The sequence below is a fragment of the Nanorana parkeri genome, unplaced genomic scaffold (genome assembly GCF_000935625.1).
Source record: "Nanorana parkeri isolate BGI_ZX_2015 unplaced genomic scaffold, ASM93562v1 scaffold1810, whole genome shotgun sequence".
In the NCBI taxonomy this organism is placed as follows: Eukaryota; Metazoa; Chordata; class Amphibia; order Anura; family Dicroglossidae; genus Nanorana; species Nanorana parkeri.
This window is the reverse complement of record NW_017308078.1, coordinates 186675-206231: the sequence shown is the minus strand read 5'-3', so window position 1 is coordinate 206231 and position 19557 is coordinate 186675. Positions and strand designations below refer to the sequence as shown.

Sequence of the window (19557 nt, the reverse complement as noted above, 5' to 3'; positions counted from 1 at the left end):
GAGGCAGAAGAGCGGGAGAATGCAGTCACAACGGTCTCTCCTCCCCACTGTTGCCAGCTGCAGTGGTCTGTGGCCCCGCTGCCTTTGCCGATACAGGCGGGGAGAGCAGCAGGGATTGAAAGGGACACAGACCGCTGCAGCCAGCACCAGCAAGGATAAGAACGGGAGGAGCAGTGCAGCAGAAACTAAACGATGCTCATTATCGACTATAATTGATTTAATCGGTTATTGCAGCCCTAATTTCAACGAAAGGGGTTATTCGTCTCCTGTAAAAACACCGTCATGCAGTTCCACAAAAAAAAGGTCTTCATTGGCCACACAAACCCAGTTTCTGAAACACCATGAGGGGAATTTATCAAAAACTGGAGCAGACAGAACCTGGAGCAGCTGTGCACAGCAACCAATCAGCTTCTCTCTTTAATTTTCAAAGCTTAACTGAACAGAAGCTGATTGGCTGCCATGGGCAACTGCTCCAGATTCTGACTGCTCCAGCTTTGATAAATTCCCCTCAATGAATTCCAAATTTCATCAAAAAATGTGGCTAATACAATATAATGGGGTTGAGTTGCTAAAGGAGTAGAGCAAGTTCACTTTGCAACCCCCGATTCCTGGGGTCAATAAACTAAAGGTAAATGCTGCATCCTGTCTGCAGCAAAGGGATGACATAATTTCAGCCTTGGCAAAGTCATACGACAGGAGGTTAAATACTGCTTTAATAATACAAATACCGTATTTTTTCAAAATTATACTATTGATATCTTGTGACATATGACATTTACTCGTACACATTTATAAAATTACTAAAATGTTAACTTTACCTACAGAAATATTACAGAATGCCGTGTTTTGGCTTGTTTCCTAAGCACTACACAGTTACCACAAGTGATGCTTGCAACAGTCACACTTATGAATTAAAATTTGGAAAGTGTGTGGAAAATCTGTGTATCTTGAAAAAGTAAAATTTGTGTGACAGGTGTTCAGTGACTAAGTAGTAATACCAAAAAGTAAGTAGATAAAAAGTAACACTGGAACAGCTGTAAGGATCAGAACACACCAAACACATGCCATTTGAACCCTATTAAATAACGTATCAAGTGCTCAGCTGACAAAAGAACTCAAATGAAGCCCCCAAACTAGTAGTAAATGCAACAAAAAGACTGAAAAAGAAAGGAGCATAAAAGAAAGCCATTGTGTTGACCTCACCGCCCCCACGCCAAACATTCCTTGGTTTTTGTCCTTTTGTGACTACTTACCATGCCTTCAAAGCCAACTCTGTAGAGGTTTTTAGCACCATTGTCCCAGAGAACATAAGCAGCACTGTGTGGGCTTGATGCACTCCAGTCCTGTATCTCTGTCACCTAAAGAGGGTTGTAAAAAAAACAAAAAAAACAAAAAAAAACAGACATACGGTTAAATGAGAGCGCATATGTATATATGTATATATAGTAAACCAAATATAATCTCTGTCAAACTGGTAAAACATTGACATGCACAGCAGCATTTTTGCTTTACAGGAAACAAACACAATGCAGATAAAAATAAAGTCATTGTGTTAACTACTTCCTGGCCGGAGCAATTTCTTACTATTTGCACACACTTGATAAAAAAAGCTTCAGACCCCCAAATATCTATTTTCTGAAAGCAGGGGCCCTGTAGAATTAAAAAAAAAAGATAGTTGCAATTTTTTATGTTGCACAGTATTTGCGCAAATGTTTATCAAACCAGTATTTTTAGGATAAAACACACTAAAATGAAATTCAGTGCACAGAAACAGGATATACTGTATTTTTCCGTGTATAAGACACTACTTTTTCATAAAAATGTTTACCTAAAAATAGAGGAAAGTGTGTGGAAAATCTGTGCATCTTGAAAAAGTCCACATGGGGGACAGCGGAACCCAGGGAAGCCGGCGGCAGAGGGGGCACACGGCACCGCACAAGCGATCCGATTGCTTGTATTTAAAACAGGCAATCGCCTGCTGTGTAAAATGACACCAAGAACACGGCTGCTGTAGCATCCGTGTTCTTGGTATAACCACTTCAGGACTTTTTTTTTTGTTTTACAATGGCCGTTCCTGAAGCGGTTAATCATTGCAAATTACTAGGTAATATGTACATCCAAATCTGTATCAAAGTAAACGATGCAACAAAACAAACAAATCTGGTTGTCTGGGTTAAAAGGTCAGCTAATTTGTTTATTGTTCATCATCCCAGATTAAAAAATAGACATTTTTTTAAAGGAGAACTATGAGATGAGTGATTTCCACTCACCTCATAGTTCTAGCCGACCTGTGACAATGAGACTGCCGCAGGTCGGCTCAGTAGATCGGGAGGTGAGCGAACACATACCAGGTTCGCTCGCCTCCCGATCCTGTCACGGCTCTCTGCCGTGACAGGGGGAGGGGCTGGATTCCCCTCTCCCCGCTCCGATCTGCCAGCGCTGACTAGAGGAACGGACAGGGGAGGGGGCGGGTACAGCTGGCTCTGCCTCTAGATAGGCAGAGCCAGCTGTCACTCACGAAGCTGGGCGGATCCCGTCATCTACGTCGGGATCCGCTCCAGGTGCGGCGTCTCAGTATACCACAAGCTGTAGCTCGCGGTATACTGAGCTTAGGGTAACGGGAGGACGCTAGTTTGTGTCCTCCCGTTACCCTAAGGAGAACTATGGGGAAAAACACTGACCTCATAGTTCTCCTTTAAAGTTTCCACTCAGAACGACTCCAGGCAGAATGGAGCTACTTCCGCATTGCAAGGGTTAAGTGCTCCTTTTCGTCTAGGGCCAGAAAAAAAAAAAACATACACAAACCTCTTTTTCTTTTGGCTGCTAGACCAGCCCCCACAGCCTCTCCCCCACCACTCTGGCAGTGGAATGTCCCTCGGTGTCCTCCCTTCTAATACACTGTATGATCATTAGACCACCGGAACGGAGGGGGAAGAGGGGCTGCGGGGGCCGGTCTAGCAACCAGACAGGACCAAGTTTCTGGTGGGAGATTCCTCCATGCACACAGTTTAGTGTAGATGGAGGAATCTGTTGCACTTTTACCACCAGACTAAAGAAAATCTGCAGATAAATTTGGGAACAGCTGCAGTGCCACTGACTTCAATGCACTTCCACGCCCCTCCCGTCCCTGAAGGAAGGGGCGTGGAGGAACCCTGTTGCAATGCGATTCAGTGTGTTGCAGAGCCCGACCGCTCTGAAACGCACTGTTTGTGGTGCCGACGGGCCCTAAGGGCATGTACATCCTTATAATACTAAGATGGGATATGTGTCTACAGTAAAAGTGTGAAGGGGGAGGTGATGACACTTCACTACACATGATGTCTGAATAACTAAAATCCTCTTTGTGAACTATGTAATAGTTGTAGTAATAATAATAATAAATAATTATAAGTGGGCAGTTCTGTTAGATTTAAAAAAAGAAAGAAAATTGCTGCATATAACTACTTCTCAGGAAATCGGACCCGTGTAATCTGTTTCTAGTATCAAACCAAAAGCATAAGTTGCTTACATGTGCAACTATATATGGAAGCTGCATGGCTGTGTCAACAACTCTAACATTCCTATAGCATACGCTGCATAAAAAGCCTATACCTGGCAAAATGATGCAGAAATCCTTTTGTCTGCATACAGATCCTCATCGGGTTGCGATAGATCGAGTTACAATCTTTTGCATTTACGGTAGGTGCCGGATAACTCTAGTAATTAGTAACTAATAATTTATTGCACCCATTACGCCGGGTCACGTCGGGTAAATAGACACCAAACATGTCAAGCTTTAAAATTGCGCGCACCCGCGAAAATTGCAGAAAACTACCATACCCACAATTGACCATAGGCGATGCTTGAAAAGCTTTTACCGCTCATCAGTTTAGTGTTATCAGTGATTGATGGCCCTAAAATGATTGCTCTCACTGCGACGTTCGCGGTGCTATGTAACATGTGCGGCGTAATGGGCGCAATCATCTTTTTTTGCACGTATGCGCCCCCGACGCATGTTTGCATATATAAGAATGCGGAAGTTATGTATTATACAACACTTCCGCATTCTTGCAGAGGAGGGGACCGGAGGGAGCTCTTATAACGATCTCCCTCTGATCCCCTGACACAGGCGACCTGCTGATCCCGGGCTCGCACCGGGCACAGCGGAGCCAGGGATCAGCGGGACAATGGCGGGGGGGGGGTAAAGGACCGATCGGCACCCCATACACGCGATCCGCTGGCTCTACAGCCGGCAGATCGCTTGTATGGTAACAGGCATCGCTGCCTGTTTTTACATTTCGGCCATTTCCCGCGCGCCACTATATATAGTTTTTTGGTATGCTGTGTGAATTGGAACACAAACATATAGAGGGGTTTTCTCAAATTTGACTGCAAAAGTGAAAATACATTTTAAATGAATGCATTGAGCTAGAGAGGGTGTTGCTCCCCATAAGGCAACTGTTTACTTTCTGAAAGATGAAGGCGCCAACTACAAAAAACATGCTACAAGTCCAAAATCACAATACCCTAGACTGAAACATATCGCATTCTGATGACAATACGTAGCTGGGTCATCACAACATCAAAGGTTAGTGTTTGCAGGGATAACAAAAGATGGCCCTATTACAAATTTTACTTCTTGCAGTTGAAATGTGTTTTAAATCAACACAAACTAAATGAATTTATGAATGTGGCTTTTGTGTTGGTTTACTTAGCAATGTGATACTGGATCTACCAGATTTGCCTAGCAAACACACAGGGAGTGACCAGCCAGTTGTTGGATATTGTACATTTGCATTTCAATGATCATTATGTGTCTTGCCAATAAAAGGTTGAAGCGGGGCTAGTTTACAGACCTCTGTAGTTTTTACAATTCCACACCATATGCCACCTTAACCCATTACCGGCCACAGCTAGTCAAAGGTTCACAATGAGCATGAGATTATTTATTCATACAAAGACACAGGCATACTAAGTTAAATGATATCACTGGAAAACGGCACACTTTCTGAACCAGTTTTCTCAAAGCTTCTCTTGACAATAATTTTAAATACGCATTAAAATATATATGCAAATAAAATGTTGAACATTACATAGCTGCTCCAGATTTTGTCTGCTCCAGTTTTGATAAATTCCCCTCACTGTGTTTTAGTATCTTTAACCATTCAAATGACAAAGATGAATATTAAACACAATGGCATTTAAAAAGTTCAAAGAAGCGTATGGCATCAATATAAACCATGAGCTTGCTTTCAAATTTAGCAGATGGAGTTCCTCTTAAAGTGACCCTAAACTCAGGAGCTTGCATTCAAGTACCTTAACTATTAAAAAGGAGAACTATGAGGTGAGTGCTTTTCACTCACCTCATAGTTCTAGCCGACCTGTGACAAGAGACTGTCACAGGTCGGCTCTGTAGATCGGGAGGTGAACGAACACATACCGTGTTCCCTCACCTCTCGATCCGGTCACGGCTCTCTGCCATGACAGGGGGAGGGCTGTATTCCCCTCTCCCCGCTCCGATCTGCCAGCGCTGACTGCCGGAACGGACGGGGGAGGGGGCGGGTACAGCTGGCTCTGCCTCTAGATAGGCAGAGCCAGCTGTCACTCGCGCAGCTGGGCGGATCCCGTCATCTCGGGTCGGGATCCGCTCCAGCGTCTCAGTATACCGCGAGCTACAGCTCGCGGTATACTGAGCTTAGGGTAACGGGAGGACGCTAGTTTGTGTCCTCCCATAACACTAAGGAGAACTATGGGGAAAAACACTGACCCCCATAGTTCTCCTTTAACAAAAATGTGTCTTATTTGTGAATTACTCGGCTGTAGACCCTCAAATCATCTCTGAATTGGTTACCTTCTGGAGGGTGGCTACTTTGTTCCCCATGGTCCCTGTGTGTGTTGTAAAGTAGTCACCGCTCCAAGCTCACTCCTGTGATGGACTTCAATCGCAATACAAATGATTAAACTAAATGCAAGATTGTAGTCCATCACGGGAGTGAGCTTGAAGCGTTGGCTACTTTACAACACACACAGGGACCATGGGGAACAAAAGTAGCCACCCTCCAGAAGGAAGGACAGTGTCAGCAGCAATTCAGAGATGATTCACACGGAGCAGAGAACGGATGTTGGAAGTGATGTCCTCCGATCTTCACTGCGGGTCCCAGTAAGTATTTTCATTGCCCGATGTACAGTACACTGTCCGGTACTGTACATCTGCAACGCTATACAGTACTGTACTAATACAGTACTGTACTAATGCAGTACAGTACTGTATAGAGTTCCTCACTTAACGACCAATTCGTTTAACGACCTGGTCGTAGGAACGGAACTCGGTCGTTAAGTGAGGAATACCTGTAAACAGATCGCATACATATAGCTTGTTCATACAAATGTGTAATGGTCCAGTGCTCACCGCGTTTTGCAGTCTATGCTTCATCAGGAGGGTGAGGTCCGTCACTACCAACGGATCGCCATCAAGGCATCCTGCCTGTATCATATCATGTAATAGTGAGCTCCATAGCCATGATCATCATCGACATGAGAACAAGGTGCTTTTCCCGGCAGTTCCCACCTGGCAAAGCACCCTCCCAGTGACAAGGGTATGTAGCCTGGTATGGTGCAGGGGGTGGGCACGCTCATCCCCCTCTTTCCTGCTTTGCCAGGCTGCTACCTGGATTAAGGTTCTGCTATGGAATTTTACTAACAAAATTATTGCCAAATTAATAGGCTCAATGGTGAAAAGTAAAAATTGTTTTGGTGCATAAGGGCCAAGGAGATGAAGTAGTTAAGGCCAGCTTCACAAATATGCCGCTACAGTCAATGTTACCCCAAGACATGGCAACGCAAGTACCATGGTGCACAGCGTCAGAAAAAATGGCCCACATACATTTTCTGGTCCAATTTACAGGCCATTCAAATTAATGGGTTGCCTTAACAAACAACATATGAACATACCGCATTGGTCCATGCAAATGTGAATGGGATCTAACAATTACGTTAAAGTGACATTAAAGTCCGTCCCCCCGCCCCTATGCTCCTGAAAGCACTTACCTTATTTGATGCCTTTTGCTGCGATCATCTTCTTTATTCCACTGGCTTCCGACAGTCCCTCCAGCGCTGGTGCCGTTCTCTGGATCCACCGCAGACCCCTCAGGTCCCACGGTGTCTGTCCGGCGTGCACGCTCCCGGTTGCCACACTGCATCCATTGAGTTTCATTTTCTCTCCTCTCCCCTCTGCTCTACTGTGCATTCACCCGCACACTTCTTTACAGCCATGCGGGAGTGCTACAGCCAGGAGCAAGCAGCAAGTTATTAGGTCTTTGCCTAATTTTTTCTAATCATAGAGCATATATCTGCTGCTTACTAGCAGTAGATATATGCCAAAAAATAATAAGCGTTTAATTATACTTTATACTTAAGTCTGGCAATAATTCTGTAATAATTTCATGCACAGAGCCTCAAAGCCCAACTCCAGCCAAAACTTGTTTGTATGGATTTTGGATACACTTGGAAAGAGCAATTACTTTCTTTTTGCTGTCTGTCTGTCCCATTGGAGAGATTTCACCTCAATTCCCGTCCCTATGATAACAGGACAAGAAATGAGGGGAGTGGTTTCAGATATATAATGATCTAATAGAGGTTCTTACCATTCCCCCAGTTTACTGAAAAGTGTTTTTGTGCATTCTGTTCCCTCATTGCGGAAATATTCCCTCACTTCCTATCCGGACACTAAAAATCCTAACAAAGGTTTAACCATTTCCCCACGCTGTCCAAGACAAACAAAACAAATTTGGCTGCAGTTGGTTTTAATAATTTAGTAGTCCATTAGCCTTTATGCATAACTTTGCATAAAATACAGGTTTAAAAAAAAAAAAAAAAAACTTTAAAATGAACAGCTAACATAGTATGTACAACTCCACTGTAAGATTTGTATTGAGGTTACTAAAGAGTTACAATTGCAATATACAGTAGAATAGGGCACATGCTTGTAAAGAAATATATTGTAACAGCAAAGTAGAATAGGTGCAGCCCCATTTCAATGCACAGCTTGCAACAAGCGGTATAACAGTGGTACAGACAGGGATTAGTTTGAGGTCTGTGAAGTAATAAGAAAGAAGAGGTTAATAGAGGGCCTAAGAAACAGTAGTTGAAACAGTCCTGCATTGTCAAAGTTTCAAAAGAGGAACGGAACCAGCAAGGAAGAAGGAATAAAGAAAAAAAGGGGGGTATGGAAAAAAAAGGAGGTGGAAAGAAATAAGAAACCTGTTTAGCAGAGCTGCTGCTAGCGTCAATTTAGGCAATGATGGGCAGAAAAAAGCGCTTCAGCGCAGTGTATGTGACAACTGTAAGGCTGCATTCATACCTAAGCGACATCTATTACGCACGTCTTACATGCATTGTTTGTGTGCAGATTGTGGCATATTCATGTGCATGGGCAAAACGCGCCGAATCTGCTCAAAAATAATTGCAACGTGCGTTTTTCAAGCATTTTCTATTGAGTCAATGGGGAGAAAACGCGCTGAATCTGCCCCAAAGTAGCTCATGTAGTATTTCTTCTTGCAACAACATGCCCAGGTGTGAACAGGGGCCATAGAACTGAATGGGATTGCTGGGGGTCAAGCGTTTTGAGACAGGACAATACGCTTCAGTGTGAATGGGGCCTCACAGTATAGACAGCTATAACTTTCAGTAGCCGCTAACTGCAATGTTTCTGAAATAAACTAAAAAAAAAAAAAAAAGTGTTTTTTTAAGGGAAAGTCCACTTAAAGTAAAAATGGAAGAAAAAAAAAAAAATCGTAAAAAATATATAGCATATATAAATGCTACACAAATAATTTTGGAATTGAATGTTAATAAAAGTTACCTTTCCATTTAAAACTGTAGCCTCTGTTATTTTCTTTTAAAACTGCAAAACCATAGAATTTAAAGAGGATATACCGTATTTGCAAGCGTATAAGGTGACTGGGTGTATAACCCCCTTCCGAGGCAACACCATTTAAAAGCATCAGATTTGATTTAAATAATTTTAATTGAAATGGTTATGACTTACCGGTACTTCATATTTCCTTCTTCTTGCTGGAGCCATGATGGGGTCTTGTCACCAGCCATTTTGTTTAAATACACCGACTAATCAGTCAGCCAGCTGGATGTGCGGTAATACTGTGTGTACGGTAGTTTCGGCTACATACAGTATACCGCGCTGAGCCAATCACGGCGAGCAATGTAATCTATTAATGAATACAAAGCCTGCTCGGATTGGCAAAGGTTGTGTACATGCCGTGATTGGCTCAGCGCGGTATACTGTATGTAGCCGAAGCTACCGTACATACAGTATTACCGCACATCCATCCGGCTGACAGATTAGGGACGTTCGTTTTGGGCCAGCTTGGCCCAAACGAACTAAAGGTTCACATTGTATACCCCGCGTATAAGACGACCCCCGATTTTCAGGGGATGTTTTTAAGTATAAAAAGTCGTCTTATATGCTGGCAAATACGGTACTTTCTTTTTCACACAACTGTATCTATAACATAACTTTTTATAAAATGGTCATTTGTCAAACTGTAAAATCATGTATTTTTTAAATGTCAATAAGTCAATACATCCAAACTAAATGTGCTTTGCCCGTAAAAAAAACAATATCTCCTGTCTGTTTAAATAATAAATAAAAGTATAGCCAAATGAATAGATTCATAACTGAAACGTGAAAATGGTTCGGAACTTAAAGCCACACTCTGGGCAAAATGATGATTTACACACCAAACTGGGTGTGTAAGCGATTAAAATGTTATGTGCAGAGGGCCTCTGCAAAGTAGAAAAATCTTACCTCGCACCACTCCGTCCCCCTGTACACAACACACAGCTTCCGGGCAGTGAAGAGAGGAAGAGTTGTGACCCACCCGCTTCGGTCACATCACCTGCCCCTTCTTCACTATCCTCCATTCAGAAAATGTACTTTTGTAAATAACACAAGACATTCTGTGATTGGAGGAGAGAAGAAGATGTCACATTCTGCACCCTCCTCCAATCATAGAATGTTTTGTATTTTTTTAAAGAATATTGTGAAAGAAATGATAGTGAAGAGGGGGTAGGTGATGCAACTAGTGTGCTGCACAGCTCTGGTTGCATCTGCCACTCTCTTCATTGCCTGGAAGCTGGGTGTTTTTTACAGGGGACAGATTGCTGCAAGGTTAAGATATGTATACTTTGCAGAGGCCCTCTGCACAGAACACCCAGCTTTTCAATAGTAATTTGCACACCCAGTGCGGTGTGTAAATTATTATTCTGTCCAGACTGCGGCTTTAACATTAAAATAAAGCATTCTTTATTCAGGACACTCTATATTTCAGAAACAATATTATTACCTTGCCTCTCCTCCCGTTGCCACCATCTTGGTCTTCCCACTGCCAGTCTACTCCACGCACAACTCTAGCACCAGCAAAAATTCCCCTTGCTGTTATCTTCTTCGACTTGCGCCGCGATTCCAAAAGCACACTAAGAGAAAGAATTTAGAATTTACCATTCAGCACTAGCTTGAATGTTTTGTTTAGTCTTCCATAGAGCAGGGAAGCCAAGTTTTTATTGATGTCTACCTCCTTATTGTGGAGATTTCCCTTCCTCTTCCAGATTAAAAGTGATGGGAGATCTCTACAACAGTGACACAGAAAGCAGTGCAGTAGTAGAGTGAGGGACGTTCAGTACTTTGTACTCTGTTTTTATTGATGTCCATGCCCTCCTTTCCCCAATTTGCTGAAGGGCATCACAGGGACATCAAATGAGCAAAAACCTTTACAATGTGGTGACAAGAAAAAATAATAGCCTTTTTCAAATAAGAAGCTTTTAGCTGTGAAGGACATTGGGGTGAAATTACCAAAGCAAGTTTTAGCCTCTTTGATCATTTTATTTTTTTTATTTGCAAATCTGTTTAGTCACTCCTTTCATCATGTGTGCCTGTTTTGACCTGAGCTTGCACTACTTTCCAACTGCACGTGTTTTGCACCTGTTTTCATCTGCACTTGTCCTGCGGCTGTCTGAAACTGGAGCATCACCTAACAAAACTCACAGCGTAAGAAGTACCCATGACTACTTCTTCAAGAAGCAACAGTTAAAAGGAGAACTATGAGGTGAGTGAAAATTACTCAGCCTTATAGTTCTAGCCGACCTGTGACAATGAAACTGTCACAGGTCTGCTCAATAAATCGGGAAGTGAGTGAGCGAACACATACCTTCGCTCGCTCACTTCTCGATCCTGTCACTGCAGAGAGCCGTGACTGTCACTCACGGCTCCCTGCAGGGATTCCCCCCTCCCCTGTCCGATCCTCCAGCGCTGACTGGCGGAACGGACGGGGAGGGGGCAGGTACAGCTGGCTCTGCCTCTATATAGGCAGAGCCAGCTGTCCCTCTCGCAGCTGGGTGGATCCAGACAGAAATGTCGGGATCCGCCTGGCTGCGGCGTCTCAGTATACCGCGAGCTCTAGCTCGCGGTATACTGAGCTTTGGGTGACGGGTGGACGCTAGTTTGTGTCCTCCCGTTACCCTTAGGAGAACTATGGGGAAAAGCCCTAACCCCATAGTTCTCCTTTAAGCTTTTTGCCTAAAGTTATGAGTCTTCTTTCCTGGAGCCTATTTAAACTCATTTATGAACATTACACTATAAACATAAAGGAGGCACAAATATATCCCAATGCGACAATATGCGAGTTCAAACATTCACAATTGCTATGATAAATTCCCCCCATTGTGAAGCAGAAAAAAAAACTAAGATTTTGCCTGGAATTCAGCTTCACATAAAACTCGCCTGCAATCGCCAAATTTCAACACTCCCCATTAACCTCTTGCCGTTCGCCCGTTAAGAAAAAACGGACGGACGGCTGACTCCTATCTGCGGGTTGCCGTCGCCAGACGGCATTTTTTTCCTGCTCGCGCGCGCACGGGCAGGAAAGACCCGCTTGTTACTACAGCCGTTAACGGCTGTTTCACATACAACCGATCAGCGGCTCTATAGCCGCCGATCGGTTGTATGGCGTGAATTTCGGAGGGCCCCCCCGCGATCGCGGGTGCCGCCATCGCTGCATGACGGAATAAATGTCAGTCAAAGTACCGCAGCGCTGAATACTGAAAAATGGCCTGGATGGGAAGGGGGTTTAACACTGCGGATGTCAACTGGTTAAACAATTATTAGGAACAGCTAAGCACTAAAGGTACAGCTGTCCTTCAAGTGCAAGACCCACTTAAACCTGTAGTTACCGTTCACTTCCTGGTGTAGTAATTCGATAAAATCGATGCCTCAGATGATGCTTGTCTCCATGGTAACACAAAGTGCAAAGATCATAGTTTGTGCACTCGGCGCACTTCCATCGGATTCCAATAATCGGCTGCTGTCTACATGTATCACACATTGTCCCATCGTGTTTGACACCTTAAAAAAAAATAAAAAAATCTTAATACAAAATGGACAGACCCTTTTAGCATAAAAAATATAAAGCACTAATGTACTTTTAAATAACTAAATAAGCAGAGAGCAGTAGAAGGCCAGTCACATATTATCCAAGTTATTCATCTGAAAAGCCCCATGCAGTAAAATGATTCATAACCAACACACCAAAAAGCAATTACAAATAAAGTGTGACTCATATTAGGCTTTTGGGCATGTTAAATGCATTTGCTGACAAAGTAAGAAGCAGAGCTGAACATGGATGTTCACCTTATGAGCATCTTGTCTACATACAGAAATAAAGAACCTTTCCAAGTCCAGCTGTCAATTAGTTGTAACAAGGAAGGTTCTGAAGGCCTTACTACAGTGAAAACACATAGGAACATGGTGGAATGAACCAAGTACTGAAAATCTCCATTAGAGCCCATTCACACCACATTATCTCCAGACCAGACCGCTTATGGACCCAAAATGCATTCTAATGTATCCCTATGTTAATTCTGGCCTCTGTTCACACCAGTGCAGTGCGTTACAGACAAAATATTGCATGTCTCATTTGGTCTGGTCTGAAATGCACTGGAACTGTGTGCTGGTTCACACCATTTTCCGGACCAGATCTGGTCCGGAAAATGGTGTGAACCTGCCCTTAGTGTGGCATATAACTTTGAAATACTTGGCTAGTGTGGGAAATTAAATCCTAACTTACCCCATATGTTATTTATCTTTTCTATACAGCTACACAGAAATACAAAATGGGAGAGCCCCTTCAGTTTTGCAATGAATAGTGCAATAATAAAGCATTATGGGAAAGGGGCCTTTATTGCACCCTGGTACCCATGTAAAATGCCAAACTGTTTTATACAAGGGCACTGAATGCACCACAGACAGTACTAAAGCCAAGGTGGTAACAGTTCCATTATTATACCTACAGATTCGTGAGGCCGGAATCCCAGGCAGGTTCATACAGATTTGTTGTTCAAGTTAATGACAGGCTGACAGCAGTCACATCTGTCAGTCCACATGTAATCAAGCATGAAACAATTACTTGCGGTTCGGGATAGACGATTGTCCCTGGACATAGACGCATACTGAGGAATATGTTAAAAAAAAACCCCACCAGAAGCAGCATCTCTGGTAAAAGATCTCTTTATTAGTGATATACAGTGTAAGGGAATCATTCTGTTTGAGTTATAAACAGGCAAATATATGAATGATCGCAAAAAAGACAGGGATTATAACCCTCCTGTACTCGATACTAAGTGAAATAAAGTTTTGGCTTTAGTTCTGCTTTGTGTATTTGATTTGTTGTGGTGCATTTTGATGCATTTTACATGTCCCTACATCAACTAACACGTCCAGTCAAAACATTTTTTTTAGTTTAGTAGGGCATCCAACCATCTGATTACTCGATAATGAGAATAGTTGCCAACTATTGTCATTATTGATTAGTTGGTTGGATCCCCTAGCTCTCTCTTCCACGCTGGGAGGGTGGCACAGCACGCAGTGGGCGGCTGCAATAGCCAGCCTACTATTCTAATTTGAAATGGCCAATTGCAGGCTGGATATGCACAAACCCACTACCTCAGGGGTGTGGAATTCCGATCGCCCGATGCCCAGGACATATAGTTCACGGCAGGTAGTTTTTCTCTACATTTAGCCTTGCTTTGGGCAAGCAGGGCTAAATGTAGAGGGGGGCGCCGTTTTGTACAGGTGATCTCGAACGGCTGTACAGCCGCCTACGGTCACTTGTAAGCAGCTAAATTGTCATTCCCCCACCCCTTGCACTGCTTCCCTCCTCGTCCACCATCTGTCACCACCCTCTGACACTCTGCCTGCCCACCATCTGTCATCGCCTCTATCTCAGCCCGCTGCCTTCCTCCCGGCTGTTATTTTCCAGGTCCCCCGCTCTACTGGGAGTCCCAAGGCCACTGCAAATTACATGAGGATGGAGAGCGGGGAGCAGAGCGGAGAACGTCCGTTCTCCGCACTACTCCGTGTGAGCACTGACACAGAAACGCTGCACTCGCAGCCTTCCTGTCACAGGAGAACGAGCACAGTGCTGTGCTAGAACTCCTGCATTGGAGGTGGCAGGTTCAATAAAGAGAACCTGTCACCTCCAAATGCTAATCACACAGGCTCATGTTAGCCCCTGTTTGATAGCAATAAAGTTAGGTGAAAAAAAAGTAAAAAATAAAAAAAGTAAATAAAAATTAATAAACATGGAAATAAAAAGGTAAAAAAATAAAAAGGCGATAAAAAGTATAAAATAAATGAAAATTAAAAATAAAAGTAAGAAAAAAATACAGTAAATAAAAATAAAAACCAAGCTCGACTCCACCATCTGCATGCGAATAAGCGCATGCGTAGGATATTAGGTTTGTGTGATGAGTGCTGCCCCCATTCCACTGCCATAATGTGGTAGTCTGGCAGCAGCACTCTCTTACAAGCACAATGGGCATTAAAGGGTAGGTTTACTTTACCAAGTAATTTGGGAAAATGTAATTACTCGCTTAAATTTGGCCAACAGCCCTTTCCGTCTGCCAGTACAAGTATACCATCTGTACCCATACTACCGTCCAGTGCAGCCCTGTGCCATGTATTCTGAATTTCGCTCGCAAATTGCGAGCATCATTGGTCAGCGCAATCACCTGACAGCGCTGACCAATGAGAAGGACTTCTTAGTAGGGATGCACCGATACTGATAGAAGTATCGGTTCTGATACCGAGTATTTTTGCAAGTACTCATACTCGCCCAAATGCTCCGATACCGGAACTTCCGGTCAGAGGAAGATTTCTTCTGACCGGCAGTGCCGTAGGGGAACATGGAGCCAGCTTCCCATGCGATCAGGAAGCAGGGAGGCGAGTAAAGACCCACCTCCTGGCTTCCTGATTGGTGGGTAAGCCGGCTCCATGCGGACTGAAAATAAAAATAATGAAAATCATCATTAGTTGCAGCCCTAGAGTTTACAATAAAGTGAAGAAGGATTAAAACCTCTGTCCAGTTTTACTGTTGTGGAGCCCCATTACAGAGAGTTTTGCCAGACATGAAGTGAGGGAAAAATAGCCAGAGGGGACATGCACACAATACAAAGCGGAACATTATTGTTGCAGATTTGATTTCATTTCCTGTCTGGAAAGACTAGGAGAGTTACTCTCACAATGACAGTGACTGAAAGGAAAGTAAAACCTTCCATGGCTTTTAATCCTTCCCAACTCTGTCCAAAACTGAACACACATACACTGTACTTTCAATGGAAGATTCACTTGCTGGAACCATACAACCCGCTGTAAGCAAGTATTTTTAAAACACACCAGCCCAAAATACAAAGTAAACTGATCCTTTTTCTGCAAATAATGGAGTGTGGTGATAACCCCCCATCTGTGATGAATAGATACTCTGCTAATTGATTATCTGTCAATATTAGACAAATAATGACTACTGGGATATACAGATGCTGAATAATGAGAACTGGAACCAAGGAATAAAACAGTTAGCTGCATCACTCAAGTCTTCAGTTTTTAATCCACACAATAAAAATAACAGCATCTATGCAAGGGCTTGTATTTCTTTCCTAAATAAAGGAGTTTCAAAATGAAATTAAAGGAGCCTGTTGTCTAAGATCTAATGGACATTGTTTACACCCACACTGTTCACAAACTGTTCCACTATTTAGACAAAGGATGACATCAGCACTGACATCCCCGAGCGCCTCCGAATGATTGGTCATTAAAATTTGAAATTAACCAACGGCTCCATGAAAGGTAGCAGACAGCTGGCAATGAAGCTGTAAAGAATCAATGAATACATAGACGCTGGAGAAGGATCTGACTGATGACACGTATTCCCATTCTGGTATCATTAAATTCATCACCTGCTTCATTTGGAGCAGATTTACACGTTACATTCCAATTCATCTCTGCTTACTTATTTTTGTAAATTACTAGATAACTTAAAAGTTTACAGGCCTTTCAAAACTGGTTTTGTAACTGAACTGTCTCCCCATTTTTTAAAGCGCTGCGCAAACCGTTAGCGCTATATAAATCCTGTATCATTACAATACTCCAATACAGGCAGAGCAAGCCTAAGACAAGGATTGCAAAATGAAGGCTTGGACTATAAAGCACATCATCAAACATTACGAAAACCTATTTTATGCTGCGGTGGGCTGTCTAACACAACGTGCGTACGTTGTGGTGTGGGTTCCCCGTTCACACTCGCACACACCTAAGCACGACAAAATGCTGAAGACCAGGAGTCCCATTCATTTACATGGTCCTGAGCGTTTTGTCACAAGTAGAAAAACACTTGTTCCTGCAAAAATACATGAGCTGCTTTTTGGCAGTTGACATCGCTTTTTGGTGCCATAGACTTCAATGGGAAAAAATTAATGCGTTTCCAAATGAAGTCTATGGGACCAAAAAGCACGATAGCTCATGTATTTTGCCAGCGACTGGCGGTTTTCTGCTTGCGACAAAAGACTCAGGTGTTAACAGGGGCCATAGAAATGAATGGTTTCCTTGTCTTGATCGTTTTGTCGTGCTTCGCGTTGAGTAACAAAACGCCTGAGTGTGAACGGAGCCCGAATGGCCTCTCAATTCACCATTTTAATAAACACTTTGGGGGGAATTTATCAAAACTGGAGCAGACAGAAACTGGAGCAGTTGTCCTGGCAACCAATCAGGATCTCTCTTGCTCAGTTGGGATTTGAAAATGAAAGAGAGAAGCTGATTGCTTGCAGTGCAAATCTGCTCCAGATTTTCTCTGCTCGTTTTGATAAATTCCCCTCAATGTGGTCCCTGTAAAACCTACTATATAATATACAGTTATAACAACTGGAAGATCTGCTATACTTTACATTAGGGCTGCAACAACTAATCGACATAATCGATTATTGAAAAAGTTGTCAACTTTTTCAATCATCGATCAATCGGCTTCCGATTGGTTGGCCCTGTTCACAGCTCCACACACGCTGCAAACAAGTTGCTGGAAGACTGCTCAGGTAAGCCTGCACTTTCCCACACATGGTGCTCTATAATGTATTGCTGGGATATGTATTCCTCTATAGTTGATGGTACATTGTGCTGTATGTTATACAGCACAATGTACCATCAGCTATAGAGGAATACAAATCCCAGCATTACATTATACACTGTATGTATATTGGGATTTCTTGTATTCCTATATAACTGGTGGTATTCTGCATTGCGCTGTATAGGAGGACTACAAATCAAGGAATAATACATTATACAGCGCAATGCGGAATACCACCACCTATAGAGGAGTACAACAAATCCCATCACTGGAGCCATTTTTTTGAATTTGTTTTATTTTTTTTATCCGATCGAACTTAATAATCGGCTAACTAATCGATTTTGAAAATAATCGTTAGCTGCAGCTCTACTTTACATACCACTATATACCACTATAGAATCTGATTGTGCCATCTTCTTCACATCTGCCATACACTACTGCTTGTATACTCATTGAATAGCTTGACTGGGTATGGTAAATATAAACAATGTGATTGCACAGTGTATGGCCAGCATTACACACATATACTGTACCACAGAGAAAGTGTAATTCTGTTCAGATGTCCAAAAGGACTTGTATACACAAGAGCAAGTCTGTGTGAGGAGACCTGTAGCCAGACTAATAAAAGCACTTTGCATTCATTTTGGTGCTCACATTAGTCAGGTGATGAACTTATTTAATCCTCATAATACCTCAGGTCACAGGTGTCCCCCGATCAATCCCCCAGCACAATGTACACAACCTGTATATAAAGTAAAAATCTCAGATCATATACGGCAGTGCTCGCCCACGAACCCCCCGTGCTCGCGCCCGGGCACCTCATAGTACACACTGCGTCCCCCTCTTACCGGTGGGCGCACTGTCCAGCACTCTCAGGTCGTAGGCCCCGGAGCAGCGATAGTTGGCAGCAGTGCCATTGTCCCAGACCACCACCACCTCCTCCGGGCTCTCGAAGCTGCGTACGGTGCCCACATGGCCCTCTCCGCCATCCTGCTTCCCCCACTTCCAGTCCGGGCCCCGTGACACCCTGGCCCCCACTCCTTCCATCATGACCCGGTTATTGCGAGAGCCGCTCATTCCCCGGTAGGGATTCAGGGACCGAGGGCCCGGCCGCCTCCTTCTCCTCGGGCCTTCCGGCTGAGTGATGCGAGGTTATCCGTGCGCCTTATTCCTGCGCTTCCTTCCCGGACAGCGAACTTTCCCTGCGACCCACAAGGCCAGCAATCCAGCTCGGGGCGCCGCTGCAAACACCCGACCGCCACAGAGACTGCGCGCAGCGGGAACGCGCCACAGCCTCAGAGGCGTGGGAACTGGCGCGCCGCCGCCTGCCTGGGGAATCGGGGGCGCGCCTGGTCTAATTGCAGACATCGGGAGCGTTGGTGGCTGTGTGAGGCCCGGGCGCCTCGGAAATGTCTATGCCTTTGTTACTGCTCCTTATCTCTGTCTCACATTACCATGGAAGTCTTGCTGCTGTTGAAATCGTGACAATAGACAGCACTTAAGTGAATAAATAACAATTCTATGGATATTTTTTTGCTTACTGTCCAGAGCAATTTCTTAACCAGTTGACATCAGCGGTGTTAAACCTCCTTCCCATCCAGGCCATTTTTCAGTATTCAGGGCTGCGGTACTTTGACTGACATTTATTCCGTCATGCAGCGCTGTACTGAAATGAATTTTATACCCTTTTTTGGGGACAGATAGAGCTTTCTTTTGGATGTATTTAATCACCACTGGGGTTTTTATTTTTTACTATATTAAGAAAAAATTACCTCTCGGTAACGAGTGTTTGCATTGGTCGGGTCTTTTCTGCCCGTGCGTGCCCGCTAAGGCGCAAAATGCCGTCTGGAGATGGCAACCCGCCAACGCTCCAGTGCCGTCTGTCCGTTTTTTTACAACGGGCGGACGGCAAGTGGTTAATATTTGCACACACGTGATAAAATATCAATTTTGGCTAGAAAAAAAAATGCTTCAAACCCCCAAACAATGATATATGTTCTGAAAGCAGAGGCCCTGCAGGATTAAAAAAAAATGCTAGTTGCAATTTTTTATGTTGCACGGTATTTGCGCAAATGTTTATCAAACCAGTATTTTTAGGATAAAATAAACTAAATTA

At 43.6% G+C, this 19557-nt stretch overlaps 1 protein-coding gene across 4 annotated transcripts in view; it reads right to left on the bottom strand.

Annotated features, from left to right (window-relative positions):
• Positions 1-18805, bottom strand: part of MIB1 (mindbomb E3 ubiquitin protein ligase 1) — an 84987-nt gene extending 66182 nt beyond the window's left edge. For 2 of the 4 annotated variants that reach the window (XM_018571693.1, XM_018571691.1), the window contains exons 1-4: positions 18290-18805; positions 12223-12394; positions 10341-10470; positions 1254-1358 (exon numbers count right to left, since the gene is read on the bottom strand). In XM_018571693.1, coding sequence (XP_018427195.1) covers positions 1254-1358; positions 10341-10470; positions 12223-12394; positions 18290-18518 — 636 coding nt within the window. In that variant the 5' untranslated portion in view covers positions 18519-18805. The remainder of the gene's footprint in view (positions 1-1253; positions 1359-10340; positions 10471-12222; positions 12395-18289) is intronic. The other 2 variants (XM_018571692.1, XM_018571694.1) reach the window with 1 other exon arrangement.
• Between the last annotated feature and the right edge of the window lie 752 nt (positions 18806-19557).